The sequence below is a fragment of the Pelophylax lessonae genome, assembly GCF_965119305.1.
Source record: "Pelophylax lessonae genome assembly, chromosome: 12".
NCBI classification, from domain to species: domain Eukaryota; kingdom Metazoa; phylum Chordata; class Amphibia; order Anura; family Ranidae; genus Pelophylax; species Pelophylax lessonae.
In genome coordinates this window covers 52,067,987-52,086,988 of record NC_138779.1, presented here as the reverse complement: position 1 = coordinate 52,086,988, position 19,002 = coordinate 52,067,987, and the positions used below count along the sequence as shown (strand labels likewise).

The window sequence follows — 19,002 nt, the reverse complement described above, 5'->3', positions numbered from 1 at the left end:
ATGTGGAGATACAAAAAACAGCCAGTGTATTTCTAGATGTTAATGATTATGCAAACTAAGAAGAAATCTACTTTGTGCTTATAACACATGGGTTGGTGCTTTACAGTACACAGCAGATGATGGACAGAAGAGCTGTGCAGTATGATTTCAGCACCATTTTCCTGATTCATTTATATTATCAAAAAAGAATCCTGCGTACCCACTTGTGGTACAAACTGTGCAAATAATAATATAAAACATATTTAGGTGCGCTGTCCCTTTTAAAGGTTTTAGGGTGGATCATGTAACATGTTCCCACTGCTGCAGCCTCTCTCCGATCCTTTGCCTCTAGTGACAGTGAGCCAAGGATAATCTTCCTGAAATCGCTGTCACATTTAAAAAATAAAAAAACACAGTTGTGTCATTCTTTTACAGAGTTTTGTGAATGGGAGAACTTCAAGTACTGACAGCTTTTTTCAGCTGCCAGCTTGTAATTCTCCATGAACTACCAGGGCGCTGTTGAGCACTCTAGGTAGTTAACTGTTTCTTTCTGTCATGTACTTTCCTGCCCATATGAGCAGACAGATACACTGACAGTCTGTAGGAGTTCTGCATGGCACCAAGGATCTGCCCATGAAAAAAAAAAAAAAAGATTGTGAAAGAAGATGTTCCACTTGTTTGCATCCTCCAATGCCACATTTAGCACTTTTTGAGGGGGAAGTAAAGGGAGCGGGTACCTGGTTTTGACAGGTGCCCACTCCCACTTTCAGTCAGCTGAAACTGATTGAAGAATCAGCGTGGGTGAGGACATCGCTGGCTCCAGGGGCAGGTAAGAGTCATATTAAATGTAAGCAGATCTTCTAAAATGTCTTGTTTTAAACAAAATTGTGACAAAGAAATTAAAACTTCTAAAAGAACTTACCATGCCTCATACTGTCTATTTTCCAAAAAGGGGTCATTTAAAAATTGATCAATCCTGATGTACTGACGGCTTCTCATTTCAACGTCAAGACAGTAGAAATAGCCTTCAAATATATATATATCATAGTTTTTCATATAAAATAAGATTGTTAATGGTGTACCACATCCCTGAATTATAACATATCTAAACAAAATGGAATTGAACTTTACTGGTACAAAGAGGACAAACACATGAATAGTATAAAACATACAAAAAAGTGTGCTACAAATATAAAAACACATTTAGAATAAAATATTTCACATTCTAATGTGGAATATATTTTCTCTTTCGTTCATTGACGGACACAGCTCCTGATATTCTGATATTCTTATTAAGCTGGCAGGCGGATTACCTCAATCGGCAGGCATTGGACAGAGGGGAGTGGTCCCTTCATCCAGAGGTGTTTCATTAGTTGTGTCTCCGGGGGGGCATCCCCAAGGTGGATCTGTTGGCATCTCGGCTCAACAGGAAAGTACAGAGGTTTGTGGCACGGTCACGGGATCCTCTGGCAGACACCACTGACATGCTGGTGGCCCTGTGGGTCCAGTATCTTCTGATTTATGGCTTCCCTCCACTCAAGCTTCTGCCAAGACTTCTACGCAGGATTGAGGGAGAAGGGATTCCGGTCATCTTAGTGGCTCTGGACTGGCCTCGCCGGGCTTGGTATGCCAATCTGGTGCAGGTGGTCGCCAACGTTCCTTTTTTCTCAGGGAGTATCTGATGCCCCAAGGGCCAATCTTCCATCCTGCTTTACAGTCGCTGGCTTTGATGGCTTGGCTTGTGAATGCCAGGTGCTAAAGGCTATAGGGTTTGTCTGTGTCAGTGATTCCAACGCTAGGAAATCTACTTAGAAGAAGATCTACCATTGTACGTTGAAGTCGTACATTGCGTGGTGTGACTCTCTTGGGGTTCATTCTCGCTCTCTCTCTGTGGCTCAGATCTTGACCTTCCTTCAATGGGGGCGGTTGAGCAGAAACTTGCCTTGAGTACTATCAAGGGTCAGGTGTCAGCCTCTTTTTTTTTTTTTCAATGACCCTTGTCCACAAACTCCCTGGTGTGTACTTTTCTTTAAGGAGTTAGGCACTTGGCCCCTCCAGTGCGGTCTCCGTTGCCGCCTTGGGACCTCAATTTCTTGCTCTATCCTTCAGAAGCCGCCTTTTGAGAATCTTCGGGAGATTCCCTTGCTTGCGCTGTCCCAGAAGGTGGCCTTCTTGGTGGCTATCACTTCTGTGCGCAAGGTGTTGTAATTGGCAACGCTCCCCTGTCTTTCCCCTTACTTGATGGTTCACGGAGATAAGGTGGTTCTTTGTCTATGTCTGTCGTTCCTTCCAAAGGTTGTCTGTTTTTCTTTTGAATGAAGACCTTGTGTTGCCTTCCCTGTGCCCTAGGCCAAAACATCTGAAGGAAATTGCTTTGCATGCCTTGGATGTGGCCCGGGCAATTAGGTTGTACCTTGCAGCTATGGAGTCTTTTAGCAAGTCAGACTCACTATTTTTGCTCACGGATGGGCCTCGGAAAGGGTTGTCCGCTTCCTCTGTGACCATTTCTAGACTGATCAGACAGACGGGATTCAGGCCTATTCCATCAAGGATCAGGTTCCTCCTTTCCCTGTCAAAGCGCATTCTACTCGGGCGCTCAATGCTTCCTGGCCTTCCGTCATCATGCATCAGTGACGCAGGTTTGCAAGGCGGCCACCTGGTCATCGGTGCACACTTTCACGGAGTTCTATAAAGTGGATGTGTTGGCATCTGCAGATGCTTCCTTTGGCCGCAAGGTTTTGCAGGCTGCTGTTTAGAGGACCTGGTCCTTTTTGAGGGTGTATTGTTTTTTTCAGAGTTGTTTTGATTGAGCTCCTGTTTATGATTGTTTTGATTGAGCTCCTGTTTACCTGGTTGGCTATAGTTAGCCTTTGGGTATTTATTTTTAGCTGTTCCCACCCCTCATGTTTTACACTGATTTGGGACGTCCCAATGGTTAAGAATATCAGGAGCTGTGTCCATCAATGAATGAAAGAGAAAATGAGATTTTCAACTTACCGTAAAATCCATTTTCTCTGATGTTCAATAACGGACACAGCACCCTCCACTCTATGGAGTTAGAATTCTCCTGACCCTGTTTGTAACAAAACTGAATGGCTATAGCAGAGAGAGGGAGTATATCCCCCTGGGACTGCCCATAGGCGTAGCCAGACTTTTTTTCTGCCTGGTGTCCTACTCCTGTAGGGGGCAGTATAACCCAATGGTTAAGAATATCAGGAGCTGTGTCTTTCAATGAACATCAGAGAAATGGATTTTACGGTAAGTCAAAAATCCCATTCTAAATGTTTTTTTTTATATTTGTAATAACTGGATTTTTGCCTTACCGTAAAATCCATTTCTCTGATGTTCATTGACAGACACAGTTTCATATCTTCATTGACCGTTGGGTTATGCTGCTCATCCTAGGAGTAGGACACTAGGCGGAAAAGGGTTAACAAAAGTTAACAAGACTGACCACACCCATGGGCAGACCCAGGGGGTATACTCCCACTTGCTGCTCTAGGATGTCAGTTTTGGAACAAGTAGTGTCAGACGAATACATAACCCAACTCCACAGAGGGGTGGGTGCTGTGTCCGTCAATGAACATCAGAGAAAGGGATTTTACGGTAAGACAAAAATCCAGTTTTCTCTTACATTCATTGACGGAAACAGCTTCATATCTTCATTGACCGTTGGGATGTCCCAAAGCAGTGTCATCATGAGGGTTGACAGGGAAAGGAGGGACCTGACCCTTAATGGAATAGGCCTGCACCACCATCTGCTTGATCCACCTGGAAATAGCAGCAAATGCAGCCTGCCCCTTACAGGGTCCATCCGTAAGCACAAATAAGGAATCCAATTTATGAATTGTTTCAGTCGCCGCCAGGTACATCCTGATGGCACGAATCACATCCAAGGAGTGTAAGGCAATCTCTTTTGGATCTTTTGGCTTAGGACACAGTGAATGCAACACAATGTTCTCATTCAAATGGAAGCCTGAGAGGACCTTAGGATGAATTGACTGACAGGGACGAAAAACCACCTTGTCCCTGTAAACCACCAGATAAGGTGACCAACAGGACAACGCAGCCAATTCAGAAACCCTGCATGCCGAAGTAATGGCCACCAAGAAGGCCACCTTCTGTGATAGGGTCAATAGAGGAATCTCGTGAATATTCTTAAAAGGAGCTTTTTGAAGAACAGATAACACCAAATTAGGATCCCACGGGGGCACCGGAGACCTCACAGGAGGGGCCATATGGCGAAGTCCTTGCCCAAAAGTGTGAACCAAGGAATTTGGGCGTTGGAAAAAAAATTGCCAATGCAGAAATCTGGTCCTTAATAGTGCCCAGAGTTAGCTAAGCGCTTTTCTACACCCTCTTGTAAAAATTCCAGCAGACGTGATATTGAGAAGGCACGGGGGGAAACACCCCGAGCCTCACACCAAGTAATATACACCTTCCAAACCCCATGATGGATCTTGCGGAAAGTACATTTTCTTGCTCTTACAGAGTAGGAATCACCGAATCCGACACTCCTCTCTATCCTTCAGTACCTGGCTTTCAATAGCCAGGCCGTTAAAGCCAGCGACTAAAGCAGGATGGAAGATTGGACCTTGAGACAACAGATTTTCTCTAAGAGCCAAGGAGCATCAGCGACCAGTCTTACCAACCCCGTGTACCAAGATTGGCGAGGCCAGTCTGGAGCCAACAGGATCACTGGAATCCCCTCTACCTTGATTCTGTGCAGAAGTCTTGACAGAAGTTGTAACGGGGGGAAGGCATAAATTAGATGATACTGACCTCAGGGGGCCACCAGAGCATCTGCCAAGGGGTCTCGAGATCTTGCTACGAACCTCTGAACCTTCCTGTTGAGACGAGAAGCCAGTAGATCCACATCGGGAGTCCCCCACCTGAGGCACAATTGTTGAAACACCTCCGGATGGAGAGACCATTTGCCCAGGCTCAGAGCCTGCTGGCTGAGGTAGTCCGTCTGCCAATTGTCCACCCCTGGAATAAGCACAGCAGAGAGGGCTGGAACATGTTGTTCTGCCCATCTCAGAATAGCAGCCACTTCTTTGGCCGCAAGGGCACTCCTTGTGCCCCCTTGATGATTGACATATGCCATGGCCGTGGCGTTGTCTGATTGAATCCTTACCCGAACCCTTGCAGACGATCCATCCACTGGGACAGACAAAGTCGGATTGCCAGGATTTCCAGGAAGTTGATCGGCAGAGCGGACTCCTCGCGAGTCCAAACCCCCTGAGCCGAATGTCTGCCCAGGGTACCTCCCCACCCGGTCAAACTGGCATCTGTGGAGATCACCGTCCAGTATAAGGGAAGGAAGGATTTTCCCTGACGAAGCGCTGGAGAGAGGAGCCACCACAGCAAGGTGCCCCTCCTGTCCTGGGTCAACCTGATCAGATTGTCCAGGGATCCAGGATTCCTGCCTCATTTTGCCAGGATCTCCCTCTGCAGAGGTCTTGTGTGAAACTGAGAAAACAGAACCGCCACAAAAGTGGAAACCATCAACCTCAGCACCTACATGCAAGTCCTGAGAGATGACCATTGGTTGAACAACAGAAGCTGAATCACATGCTGCAGCTTTTGCAGTTTCTCCTCCGGGAGAAACACTCGAGCCGAGACTGAATCCAGAGTCGGCCCCAGATAATCCAACCTGTTGGACGGAGTCAGAGCTGATTTCTGAAATTTCAGCGTCCAGCCGAACTCTTGTAAAGTTTGCACAGTGATGTCCAGATCGTTCTTTAAGACTGAATGCGATCACGCTCCAGTACCGCAATTCCTCTCTGTCTGAGTAAGGCGAGTACCGGAGCCAACACCTTCGTGAATATCCGAGGAGCTGATGCGAGACCAAAGGGTAACGCCACAAATTGATAATGCTCTTCTCCCACCGCAAAGTGAAGGAAGCTTTGATGTCCGCCATATATTGGAATATGGAGATAGGCATCCTTGATGTTGATAAAGGCCAAAAAATCCCCCTGCTGAAGGGAAACCACTACTGTGCAAATGGACTCCATCTTAAACTTTTGGACCTTCACAAAGCGATTCAAAGCCTTGAGGTCCAAAATAGGATGAACCTTGCCCTCTTTTATGGGGACAGTGAAAAGGTTTGAACAAAACCCCTGAACGTGTTCCATTTCTGGAACTGGCACGATGCAAGAGCAGATTTTGCACCGCCCCTATGAGGCTCTACAACCGATCTGGTGACGGGTGTAGGTTGGAAGGGAAGAACCGAAATTCAATCTTGTAACCAGATCAGATCAATTAGTGAACCCATTTGTCTTGAATGAGGGAGGTCCAAGGTCCCGGAAAGAAGCAAAGACGTCCCCCCACCCCTTGACTGGGTGAGGGCGTCCCTTCAGGCCGAAGAGGACTTGTCTGCAGAGCCAGAGAGACCCGCTTTTGACTTACCAACCCAGGTTCCCTTAGAATCCCCCGAGAATGCTCGGGAGGATTTTGAACCCTTGTCCTAGGTGGGACGAAGGGGCCGCTTGTGGGCTGGGAACACCAGACCACGTTTGTGCCAAGGCTCTCTGCCCTTTGTGCTCTGCAGAAGCAGTGTGCTCTTACCACTAGTGAGACCTTTAATGATCTCTTCCATTGAAGCTCCAAACAGATGATCCCCCACAAACGGGAGATCAGTCAGTACCTTCTTGGAAGCTTGGTCCGCAGACAAACATTTTAGCCAAAGCAGGCGACGGAGGGTCACTGCAGTCACAGACGCCCTTCAGGCCAACAGGGCCGCATCCAGGGAGGCATCACAGATATACTGCAACCCCTGTATGAACTGGTCCGTCAATTCCACCAACTCAGGAGGGTGTTGACCCCCTTCCAAATCCTGGCGCATGATTCTAGCCCATTCCGTTAGGGTCTGAGAGACCAAGGTAATGGCGAACACAGGCCTCAAAATGGAACCTGTCACAGTGAAAAGATGGGAAGCCAGAGCCTCAGCCTTCCTGTCCACAGGGTCTTTAACCACTTAAGCCCCCCGAGGATTTGGCTGCTCAAAGACCAGGCCCTATTTTGCGATTCGGCGCTGCGTGGATTTAACAGACAATTGCACGGTCGTGCAACGCTTTACCCAAATGAAATTCATGTCCTTTTTTCCCACAAAGAGAGCTTTCTTATGGTGGTATTTGATCACCTGTGCAATTTTTACTTTTTGCGCTATAAACAAAAAAAGAGAAACAATTTTGAAAAAATAACAATATTTTTTTTATATGAAATTCTCAAAAAAAAAAAAGTAAAAATCTAAATTTTTTAACATTTTAGACCAAATTTGTTTTCTGCTACATATTTTTGGTAATAAAAATCTCAATAAGCGTATTTTGATTGGTTTGTGCAAAAGTAATTGCGTTTACTAACTACGTGAAAGATTTATGTAATTTTTATTGTTTTTTTTTAACTAGTAATGGCAGGGATCTGAGATTTTTTTTTTTTTGCGGGACTGCAACATTGCGGCGGACAGATCGGACCCTTGACTGACATTTTTGACACTTTTTGGGGTACCAGTGACATTACTACAGTAATCAGTGCTATCAATATGCACTGGTACTGTAAAAATGACACTGGCGGGGAAGGGGTTAACTTTATTAGTGATCAAGGGGTTAAGTGTGTCCCTAGGGGCGTGATTCTAACTATCAAGGGGCGTGGCTTGTTAGATCATAACAGAGACATACGATCCTACATAGCAGGATTGCATAGCCTCTGTCATGATCTAAGGGAGAATGACAGAGGGCTGTGTTTACATCAGCCGTCTGCCTTTCTCCCTCTCCTGCGGGAGATCGCGAGTGGCCGGCGGACATTGGAGCCGCCAGTCACACGTGCGGGGATGTCAGGGAACGAGCGGGGGCGGGAGTGCGCCTCCGGTGGCGCACGCTCACCCCCAAGAGGCTCGTGGGCGAGTGACGTACCCCTACGTCACTTTGCCCAGGAGGGGCTGACCGCCGCCGTATATAGTCGTGCGGCAGTCGGCAAGTGGTTAAAGGACGGAGCGTCCTCTACCGCTAGCAAGGTTGCCTTATTCAGCCTGGAAACTTGCGAATCTACCACTGGTGGAACTGTCAGTTTCTTATTGAGGGACTCCTCAAAGGGGTAACTCTGAGCAAAACGCTTATGTATCGTAACAATGCATTTCGGGGAACTCCACTGACTGGTGACAATCTCATCAAAATAGGTGGGAAAGGGAAACGCCTTAAGCGTCTTTGACGGTTTGCGGATACCAAACTGTACCGATGCAGTACGAGCAGTGTCTTCCATCTTTAGAGTTTCCTGCACTGATACTATCAGTGCCTCCACATGCACCTTTTCTTGCGCAGAGGACGAGGAAGAGGGCTCATCCTCACTATCAGAGCCCTCCAATTGCATGGAAGCAGACCCCGTGGGGTTGCTGGCGTCCGCGGCGGCCACTTCATCCTCAGAATCTGAGGGGGCAGGTGAGAGCGGGGAGCGCTTCTTTCCATGTCTTTTGGGCAAGGCTAAATCCACTTTTGCTACCAGCGACTGCAGGACCGCCGTCATGGTCGCCAGGGCGGACATAGATTTGGAGGGTCCCGCAGCCTCTGAGAGTGGGTCTGGTGGTGACACATGCTCTGAGGGTTCCATTCAACAGCCTGGAATTGAGAAAAAAAAAAATTTTGCAGAAAACCGTGTCCCACCACCACTTTAAATATGGCTCACAGGTCCCAGGTAACGCTGCAGGAAGGAGGGGTCGCATACACCCCCCAGAGACTCACCACACTGCACAGAGTGAAAGCCAGCAGCGTCAGCCAGCCTGCTCCATGCTGTTCTGAGAGGAATTAGAAAGGCCATGTCACCACTAGAGGCCCCTGCCGCACATTGCTCCATTTGACTACAGGGAAAAAAGGCCACTCCTTGACTTCTATGGTAGTCTCCAGGACATGGCCGCCAAATGCAATAGAATGTGGCTACAATAAAATGGAGGCGGGAGCGTGGCACACTAGACCCCAGGGCCTATTAAAAACATGTTAGTCAGCAAGGGGGTGCTTACCAGGGACCGGCCACCCAGACAAAAAAGCATGCTATATGTTATGGGAACCGCCACACTGCGCTCCCAGCCCCTACCAGTCACAGCTACACCTTCCTCACCACCAGCACTGCCTCCGGTTGGGAACGAGAGGGGGAAGCAAGGAGGCTCTTTTTTAAATGGTATACCAGCAGGGTCGGAAGGTCACAAGAGGGACCGACTACCTCAGAATGGGCCTGCTTCCACCAAAGTTTCCCAGAGGAGAAAAAAGGGGGAACAAGTAACCACACCTTTGGAGACCGTGCGGGCACCACTCCAGGCAGAACACCTCCCCATCTTGGTATGGGGGGAGCTGCAGGCCAGGGGTACACTGCGACTCAGGCCGCAACCTGGTCGTGTGAGTCCTTGCGAGGTGTTCCAGTCGCTGTCCAGTGGGGCTAAGTCACGGCCGACTGAGCGCGGAGCTACAGTCTGCATGCGCTCGATGGCCAGACTGGGGGGACTGTAAGGATCTAGAATATCCCGTGCATCACCCAGTCCAAGCAGTTGATTGCAGTTCTCACAGGAACAGCTTAATTGTAGATGGAAAAAAAATCAAAAAGGAAAATGCCAGGACCAGAGATCCCAGCAGGAAGCTAGGTCCTTACTCCTACTAGGCAGAAAAAAACTGATGTCCTAGAGCAGGAAGTGGGAGTATACCCCCTTGGTCAAAGTCTTGTTAAGTTTTGTTAACCCTTTTCCGCCTAGTGTCTTACTCCTAGGAAGAGTAGCATAACCCAACGGTCAATGAAGATATGAAGCTGTGTCCGTCAATGAACGAAAGAGAAACTTTTTTGTATTTTTTATACTATTCATGTATTTTGTCCTCCTTTGTACCAGTAAAGACCATTTCCATTTTCTTAAGATATACAGTATAGCATAGTTTGTCAATGCTCTAGCTTTCACATAAGACAAGAGTCTTATTGATGCACACAGCGCAGCTCAACCCCACCTCCCACTCTTTGCTTTGACTACCAGTGGCTCCCGTTGCTTCTTCTGTGAGCAAACAAGAGAGCCGCTACAGATGGGGACAGCACTTGATCGAAATAGGACTCTGGTAAGTATAAGGGAGATGAGCCGGCGATACAAACACTGAGACATTTTTAATGTCTTAATGCTGGGAATGTATTTTTACCTAAATGTCCAGGCTTTAGCACCACTTTAAGTTTATGCATTTGCAAAGTGTGTGCATTTTACAAGGACATACAATGTGACACTTTGTAAGTCTTCCCCACCGAGTTTTTGGTGAGAATTGTGTCGTTGTTAATGTGCATTGAACTGTTGTGCAATAACTATCCTGCAGTGGCTCAGTTTTACCCACAATACACCAACCATACATCCATACAGTACATCCCAATATAATGTATTCTTTAGTAGTACAGGAGAGCCCAAGATATGACTTCATGTATAAACTGTCTATGGAACTGTGATCAGATACTGTATATACAATGCTCCCCGGGAATGCCATGCTTCTCAGCATTATTTCATGTACAGGTAGACTTGTGATTCTTCTCTTTCTACTCTCTTACTATATATGTTTCAGGTTCGGAAAGGGTTTTGGAAGATGCCCCCTTTGATTTGGGAAGTGGCACCTCAGAACACCCGCATCCTCAACCCCTACTACATGGAAGTGACTGCAACAAAAATTCTAAGTAACGTGTCTGATCTGTCGTCTAAGAAGATGAAAGCGGTAAGAAGTGATTTCAGGGAGCCAATGAGGGTGGGACAGATCCAATTGTATATGTTTATGCAACACATTGTAAAGTCTGCTTGCAAATCTCATGTTGAAATCTGAATGTTACCGTCTGCTCCATGCTAAAAGCATACTTAATTCAGTTTTTTATTTAATTTTTTTGTTTTGGACAGAGTGGAGAAGGATTAGGTAGGACACCTGTGATATTCTACTTGCTGTCTGTGACCCCGTTAGGGAGACTCACCCTCTCTATTTGCATGTTTACTATTATCATCAAAAAGTAAAAGAAAATCCTACATGTTGAGTTGTTCCCAGAACAGTAATATAGGGGAATGTGGACACTAGTTCTGATTTTCCCCTCGCTTCCTATTTTGGCAGTCAGACAGGAAGTAAAGGGAAAACTCTTTACTCCCTTCCAATGGGACACAGATGGCAAAAAACCTTACAGGGATTATAACCCTCCCATACTGAAACATTTTTCCACAGCAGGGCCCAATGACATCACCTTGTAAAGATGACCTTCGGGGGTGGGTACTTGGGGGTAGGGAAAGGTGTGTGTGTGTGGTTGTGTTGGTGTGCATGGTGGGTTTTTTGTGAGATTGTGTTTTCTTGGTTGTGCTGTTCGTCTTGTCAAGGTGTTTTTGGTCCCCCCCCCCCCCCCATGTTCATCCTAGAGGGGGTTTCACTTATGGTGACCTGTTAGGTGTGCAGCCCTACCGCTGCTTGGCTCTCCTTGACTTTTTGGTATGCATCCCCTTCTCCCCCCCCTTTTTTCCTTGGGCCCTGTTAGCCCGCCCCCCCCCCCCCCCTGAACTGTCTATGCTACAATGTCTTCCGGTATAGGTAGGTGTGTACCGCGCTCAGGAAAAATTATATATATATGTTAACTGAAATATTGGTGAACTTAAATGCAGCTGTTCAAAATGGTAGTGACCAAATATATTAAAGTGCAGTGCAAATACAGCGCAAAGATAAGTGAAAAAGCTATTTGTCAATATTAAAATTATTAAAAATTTTCTAGAATGCAGCTGTTCATAAATTGTGGTAACCCAAAATTCACAAATGCAAGAAAAATATATCACAGCGCAAACAATAGTGAATCATATAAAGAATAATTAAGTAATTAGATTCTACTCAAAAACTCATAAAGTGCACCGTACAAATATGTGCAAAAAGGGGCTGGAGTGTAGAAACCATGTAAACATATACTAAGTAAATAAAGTGCCAGTCCAGATAAAATAGTTCTTTAAGATCTCAGTAGATGATGAGATATAAACAGTCTCAAAAATATGTCCCACGAAAGTGCTGGAGTGCCAGGAAGAAAGTGCACAAACATGCAATCTTTTGCGGTGCAGTGAGCAAGTGTCGGTCCTCCCCCTTTGGGTGTTCACTTACCGGACAATGGTGACCCCTATGCTGTATAGCTATAGAGATCGACAGGGCTTATGTCCTAGTAAGGAACCGGCTATCACAACTCCTCCAAGGCGGATGTATCTCCACAGATGTAAATACCCCGATACATGTATTGGAGAAAAGGATGCTCACATAGTGTAAATCCGATATAAGGTTTTTATTTGTGCAAATAGTAAAAACAAACTCACATTTCGTTGCTGTATTAAAGGCGTATGTGGTAAAAAATCTCGTCCTTCCTAGTAGCTGGTGCCGCTAGAACGCCCCGTGGTTTCGGCGTGCGTTCCACCGCACCGGAAGTGACGTATCGCTAAGACGTAGACCGGAAGTGCGTCAATGCGTTTCACCCTCCTCTTCCGGGCGTTTTCACAGACGGATTTTCAAAATACGTCTGTGAAAACGCCCGGAAGAGGAGGGCGTAACGCGTCGACGCACTTCCGGTGTACGTCTTAGCGATACGTCACTTCCGGTGCGGTGGAACGCACGCCGAAACCACGGGGCGTTCTAGCGGCACCAGCTACTAGGAAGGACGAGATTTTTTACCACATACGCCTTTAATACAGCAACGAAATGTGAGTTTGTTTTTACTATTTGCACAAATAAAAACCTTATATCGGATTTACACTATGTGAGCATCCTTTTCTCCAATACATGTATCGGGGTATTTACATCTGTGGAGATACATCCGCCTTGGAGGAGTTGTGATAGCCGGTTCCTTACTAGGACATAAGCCCTGTCGATCTCTATAGCTATACAGCATAGGGGTCACCATTGTCCGGTAAGTGAACACCCAAAGGGGGAGGACCGACACTTACTCACTGCACCGCAAAAGATTGCATGTTTGTGCACTTTCTTCCTGGCACTCCAGCACTTTCGTGGGACATATTTTTGAGACTGTTTATATCTTATCATCTACTGAGATCTTAAAGAACTATTTTATCTGGACTGGCACTTTATTTACTTAGTATATGTTTACATGGTTTCTACACTCCAGCCCCTTTTTGCACATATTTGTACGGTGCACTTTATGAGTTTTTGAGTAGAATCTAATTACTTAATTATTCTTTATATGATTCACTATTGTTTGCGCTGTGATATATTTTTCTTGCATTTGTGAATTTTGGGTTACCACAATTTATGAACAGCTGCATTCTAGAAAATTTTTAATAATTTTAATATTGACAAATAGCTTTTTCACTTATCTTTGCGCTGTATTTGCACTGCAATGTCTTCCGGTACCCTGGTATATTTTATATGCTTGTTCCATACGTGTTTTATTGACATTGTCTGTCCTTGTATTTTCTGTTGTTTGGAAAAATTTAAATAAATACCTTTTAAAAAAAGATGGCCTTGCCCAATAACTCTGTATGTGGTATAGCATGCAATTGTAATGTCCATGTCTCACTATTTATTGAGATCTCATTTGTATATTGTGTTTTTTTCACATGAATCCCTTTAATATGTGTTATCTTTAACCTTCTTAGCGGTATTCCCGAGCGTGGCTCGGGGTTAAATTTCAGAGCCAAAAGCGGTAACCCCGAGCCACACTCGGGGTACTGCCAGAAGCATCGCTGGATCCTGAAAGCGGAGTTACTTACCTTGTCACCGGGATCCAGCGATGTATCCCGGCGGTGTCTAGCGGCGGATGTTCCTCCCGATCCTCTCCGTGCCCCGGCTTCTGTCTCCTGCGACGTGACGTTCGCAGGGGGGTGGAACCGGCGGCAAATTCAAATGTAAAACACACCAAACACACTGATACAATGCAAAATAAAAGAAAATCACATTAGTTTGCCCCCCAGTGCCCTTTCCTGCAGTTTTACTGTACTTTTTATGTATATACATACATATATATATATATATATATATATATATATATATATATACACACAGTATATATATAATATATGTATACATACATAAATACTTATTTATAGTTTTTTATTATATTATAATTTATGATTTTGTGTTTCAAACTTTATCATACCCGAGATGTTATAAAGAAGAACGCACAGTAAAAAAAAAATCATATGTAAATAGTTGGTTTGGGCTGCTCATTCTTAAGAATTACATGGAAAATAATGGTACCGCTTTCAGCACCTAAAATCCGAAAGAATCATACCGACAGGGAGGTTAAGTGACTGTGAGGTCAAATCTGTTAATGAGAGATCCTTTTTTCAATAAAATTGAAGTTAAAGAAAAACATTTTTTTGCCTTTGATACTACTTCAATTGTTTTCCATACCTTGTTTTTCAGAAGCCCACTACAGGAATGTTGGCCATCACCTTTGCTCTCCATTTCTGTGATATGGTTGACATTGCAGGTTTTGGGTACCCATCACCAAGCAATAAGAAGCAACCCATCCACTACTATGAAAAAGTGACCCTGAAGTCTATGGCGGTAAGTGCCAGGCACACCAACATCTATTAGGCTTCATGCACATTGGATCTGGCATTTTTATTCTCCCTGCCTCTAAATATGCATGTTAGCCTCTCTGACCATGCACACATAGGCATTTTTAGTCAGCCTGTCCAGGAGCAGCAGCATTTTGGCAGAAAAAATTTCTTGATGCGTGTAATCGCATTTAGCACTGTAGTGTTAAATAATTTCAGTGGTCAGAATGAATTATTATTTTGGCCAATGAAATTAAAGCCCAAGCAATTGATGTGCCTAAACACATTACACACATTTACCGGCGTCAAGCATTTTTTTCTGCCAAAACACCACTGCCAGGAGGGCAAAACATTCAGTGTGTGTCCCTAAAGTACTGTAGATGCAAACGCAATCAATAAAATCTCATGTACTAATATACTAATGTAATTTCAAAAATAATTTTCAAAAGGTTTAATAAAAAATATTTAAATAATACCTGGTGATTCAGTCATGAAGATCCTCGTTCAGACACTTTCTGGTTATGGTGTTAAAACACTGTTCCTTTCTCCTAATAGTTCTTATACATTATCACATGGAATTTCAACGGAGACTGTTTTAGTACACCATACACAGGCATGATACACTGTTGTCACCATCTGGAAACCTACCCTGAGAAATGCCACACAGCTTTTGCTAAAAAGCATTTAGACATGAAGTTGCTCCAGAGACCGCGGGAGATCAGCAGTGTTGAAATGATTACAAAGGATGAAAAAAAATCTGACAAGTATTTCATTAAATACAAAAAGGGGGCATGGGGATAACGGGACTTTAAATGAGGTAGGTTGCTGTTACAAATCTCCAAATGGAAATAAAGTAGTTTCAATATATTCATTTATTTTTTGCTGCACGATAAAAATAAATCCTGCAGCAATAGTCCGTAAATAAAATAAATAAAATCTACATATTCATAGTACAAATACAGACAATCCAGGTATGGACATATAAAAGCTAAGAAATTATTTTGCTAGGCATATAACCATAATAAATAAATATATAGTAGCAGATAAAAATATCATACAACGGCTTATATATATATATATCATCAAATACATAGCAGGGATACATCCAGTGGCTCAAGGGCTCTTTCATAGGTAATACATAATCCATATCCTGATAAATCTTCATATTTCATATTTAATGGCTCTACGCGTTTCGTGGGATTATCATCCACTCTTCAGGAGCTTGGTGTACATTTTCTGTAAATAAGGACTAGTTTGAATTCAACAAATCACATAAGGATAAGGAAACACACCAATAAAGTCCCTCAAAAGTTTTCAAAAATCTGAGATTCTGATACTTACATATTAAAAACACAGAAAGTTGCAGAAAAAAAATGCATCATCTCCCGTCGCTGGGTACACTGTGTGAGTATACGCCTGATGACTGACTAATGAAGTATTTCATTAAAGTAAAGGCAATTTTTGTGATGCACAGTGCTTTAGGAAACATCTCGTTCAGCTAGTGTTCACATCTATTATAGAAATCTTTTATAGGTCCTATTTCTGTCCAATAGACTCAACTTTTCTGGAAGAACACCCAAAGACACTTCTGATAACTACTGTGTAAGAGGCCAGTTGACACCACATGCGTTCCAGTGCTTTTTTTTTCTGCATCCAAAATGCATAGAAAGAAGGTTTATATGGTATCCACTATCCAATGACATAGTTCACGCCAGTGCTTTCAGTTACAGGAAAAAAAGTAGAGCCTACAGCATTTTTCCTTCACTGAACTGCACTGGAATGCTATAAAACGAATGAACATACATGCTTCAAAAAAACACCAGACCCCAGTACAGTAGAAAGCAAAAAAAAAAAAAAAAAAGCATCTGGAACACATCCGGGAACGCATAAACGTACTGGAATGCACCAAATATGCGCATGCAGAAATGCATCCGGAACGGATCTGGAGGATGTTTTTGTGGTGTCAACTAGCCCTTAAAGGTTGGTTCAGCAGTGAGAGAGTTGAAATAAAAGCAATTAATGGAGGAAGAAATTACACTGATATGTTTTTATGCATTTTCTTAGAAAAAAATTGCAGTCATTCACTAGAGTGTCATAGACAATCATCATGATTGTGTTCTGTCTCTGCATGACAAATGTTATAAAGAAGACCTGTCATGCCCCATTCCTATTACAAGGGATGTTTACAAAAGTGATCAAAAATAAAATAACAGGCAGAAGCAAACACATATGTAAGTTACGCTGCATATGTAAATGGTGTTCAAACCACACGTGTGGCATCGGCACGAACATTAGAGAGCGAGAGCAATAATTCTAGCACAATACCACCTCTGTAACTCTAAATGGGTAATCTGTAAAGAAAATTTTAAAGCGTCACCTATGAAGATTTTTTAATACCGAATTTTATCTCCATTCCACGAGCATGCGCAATTTTAAAGTGTGACATGTTAGTTATCTATTTACTTGGCATAACATCATCTTTCACATTCTACTAAAAAATAGGGCTAACTTTGCTTTGTTTGATTTTTAATTTTTGAAGGTGGGTTTTCTCCCAAAAAATCTGCATTTGAAAAATTCCTCCGCAAATACCGGGTGTCATAAAAAATTGCAACGACTGACATTTTATTCTCTAGGATCTCTGCTAAAAAATTTTAAATGTTTGGGGATGCTGAGTAATTTTCTAGCAAAAAAAAAATAATTTTTACATGTAGAAGAGGCATGCCAGAATTGGCTCGGTAGGGAGGTAGTTAATTGAATTACCCCAATTGTGTTTATTACACTGTCTAGACATCACCTGCATAGGCTCTTCTGCTAGAGTGATAATAGTAAAGCCCCGTACACACGTACCGATTGTCGGCCGTAAATATTCGGCCGACGACCGATCGGCCGATTGTAGGCTTGTTAGTATGATGCTTCCGACAGCCAACAGCGCATTTTCGGCCGAACAGAATCTGTCGTGCAGGCATTAAAATTTTTGTTGGCCAACCCCAGAACGGCCGATTGTTCGCCAGTCAGTACAGATTTCGGCCGACAGACAGCAGATTAGCAAGACTGGGCATGCTCAGAAAAGAAAAAAGACAAGGAAAGTTAACCATCACATGACATCACTTCTGCAGTCGGCTGTTGTTGGCCGACAAAATTCGTGTGCAGTCTTTTGCAGTTTTCAACAGACACGACAGCCCTGGACAAAAGACGGCCGATCGTTCGGCCGACGATCGGTACGTGTGTACTGGGCTTTATCCCCCCACACAATCTGGCAAGTGTGTCAAAAAAAAAAAAAAAGAGTTTCTGCTACGATTGTGCCAAATTGAACCCGGATGGTTGATGGTCATAATTGTTTTGAGTAAATCATTAGGCATGATACCACAATTAAGATGATCCTAACACTAAAAGATCATACATAAACTAAACACTTGTGGTCCAGTGTGTTTTTTTGTATTGAGCAGACATTCCAACCACTGACCTGTACTTTCTTTCTGTCAGGAGTCAGGACACAACATCACAATTGAAGCAGTCGCAATACGAAATCTACTTCAAAACAGACTCATTCACAACCTGACATATTTCTGAGGATTGCTTGGTTCTCCTGTCCTGTGCTGCATTGAAGAGGATAGTCTGCTGGACAAGCTGTTCTTGACAAACCTTTTAAGTATGATGATGAAAACTTCTGTTAAAAACCGATAACTACCTGAACTCTGATCACAGGATGGGGCTCACAGATGTCTGAAATATGGAGCTCACAGACTCTGAACTACAAACTGCATCCCACATGCTCTGCAATGCCATTGTATGACTGTAAGCTTTGTAAATATGTTTTATAGTTTTTTTCCAAGAAAAGAAAAAACTTTTACTAATTTATTTTAAAAAGTTGCACACCTCTCCTATTGCTGATAATGGACTGTGGAAAGAAGCAGAAAAGCTCTTCCATACGAGGGGTGTAATAGTCCACGCATGACTCTAAGGTTTGGTTGCTGAACTTTTCCTATTTAATGTCTTTAAGATTTAAACTGGACCTTCCACCTCAGTGTCAGTCTGCATATTCTAGATGCCCCTTCGATCCCTAAAAAGCTACAATAAAAGAACCTGTAGAGAGAAAAATAGATCATATCCTCTCCTGTCCCTGAATTCTGTAAGAACCCTTCAGGATATGGCCAAAAGGAGAATAAAGCCATCCTCACCTAGGCACTGAAGGAGGAAGTTAAGGAAAGGGGAGTAAATTTTCTAATTATTTATAGACCCTTTTATGCAGTGTTTTAGGGAGGAGAGGGGCACCTTGAATAAGCGGACCTTGCCCCTAAGGCGAAAGGTCCACTTTTAAATTGGGCTGTATGGGGCCTGAATGTTCAGAGTATTAGATAAGGGGCAGGTCCTCTTTTCATGTGCCATTTCCTCCTGTCTTTGGATTCCTGTATATTTACCTTCCCCTTCCTCCCAAAGAGAAATTATAAAAGGTTTCTAGAATAACTTGTTCTGATTTGTGCGTCCCTTTTTTTTTTTCACTCCTA

General features: G+C 43.7%; 1 protein-coding gene across 2 annotated transcripts in view; it reads left to right on the top strand.

Annotated features, from left to right (window-relative positions):
• LOC309568080 (CMP-N-acetylneuraminate-beta-galactosamide-alpha-2,3-sialyltransferase 4-like) overlaps positions 1-18,522 on the top strand; it is a 202,375-nt gene extending 183,853 nt beyond the window's left edge. For both annotated transcript variants that reach the window (XM_082273652.1, XM_082273651.1), the window contains 3 exons: positions 10,548-10,694; positions 14,364-14,504; positions 17,981-18,522. In XM_082273652.1, the coding sequence (XP_082129778.1) occupies positions 10,548-10,694; positions 14,364-14,504; positions 17,981-18,067 (375 nt within the window). In that variant the 3' untranslated portion in view covers positions 18,068-18,522. The remainder of the gene's footprint in view (positions 1-10,547; positions 10,695-14,363; positions 14,505-17,980) is intronic.
• Positions 18,523-19,002: the final 480 nt, after the last annotated feature.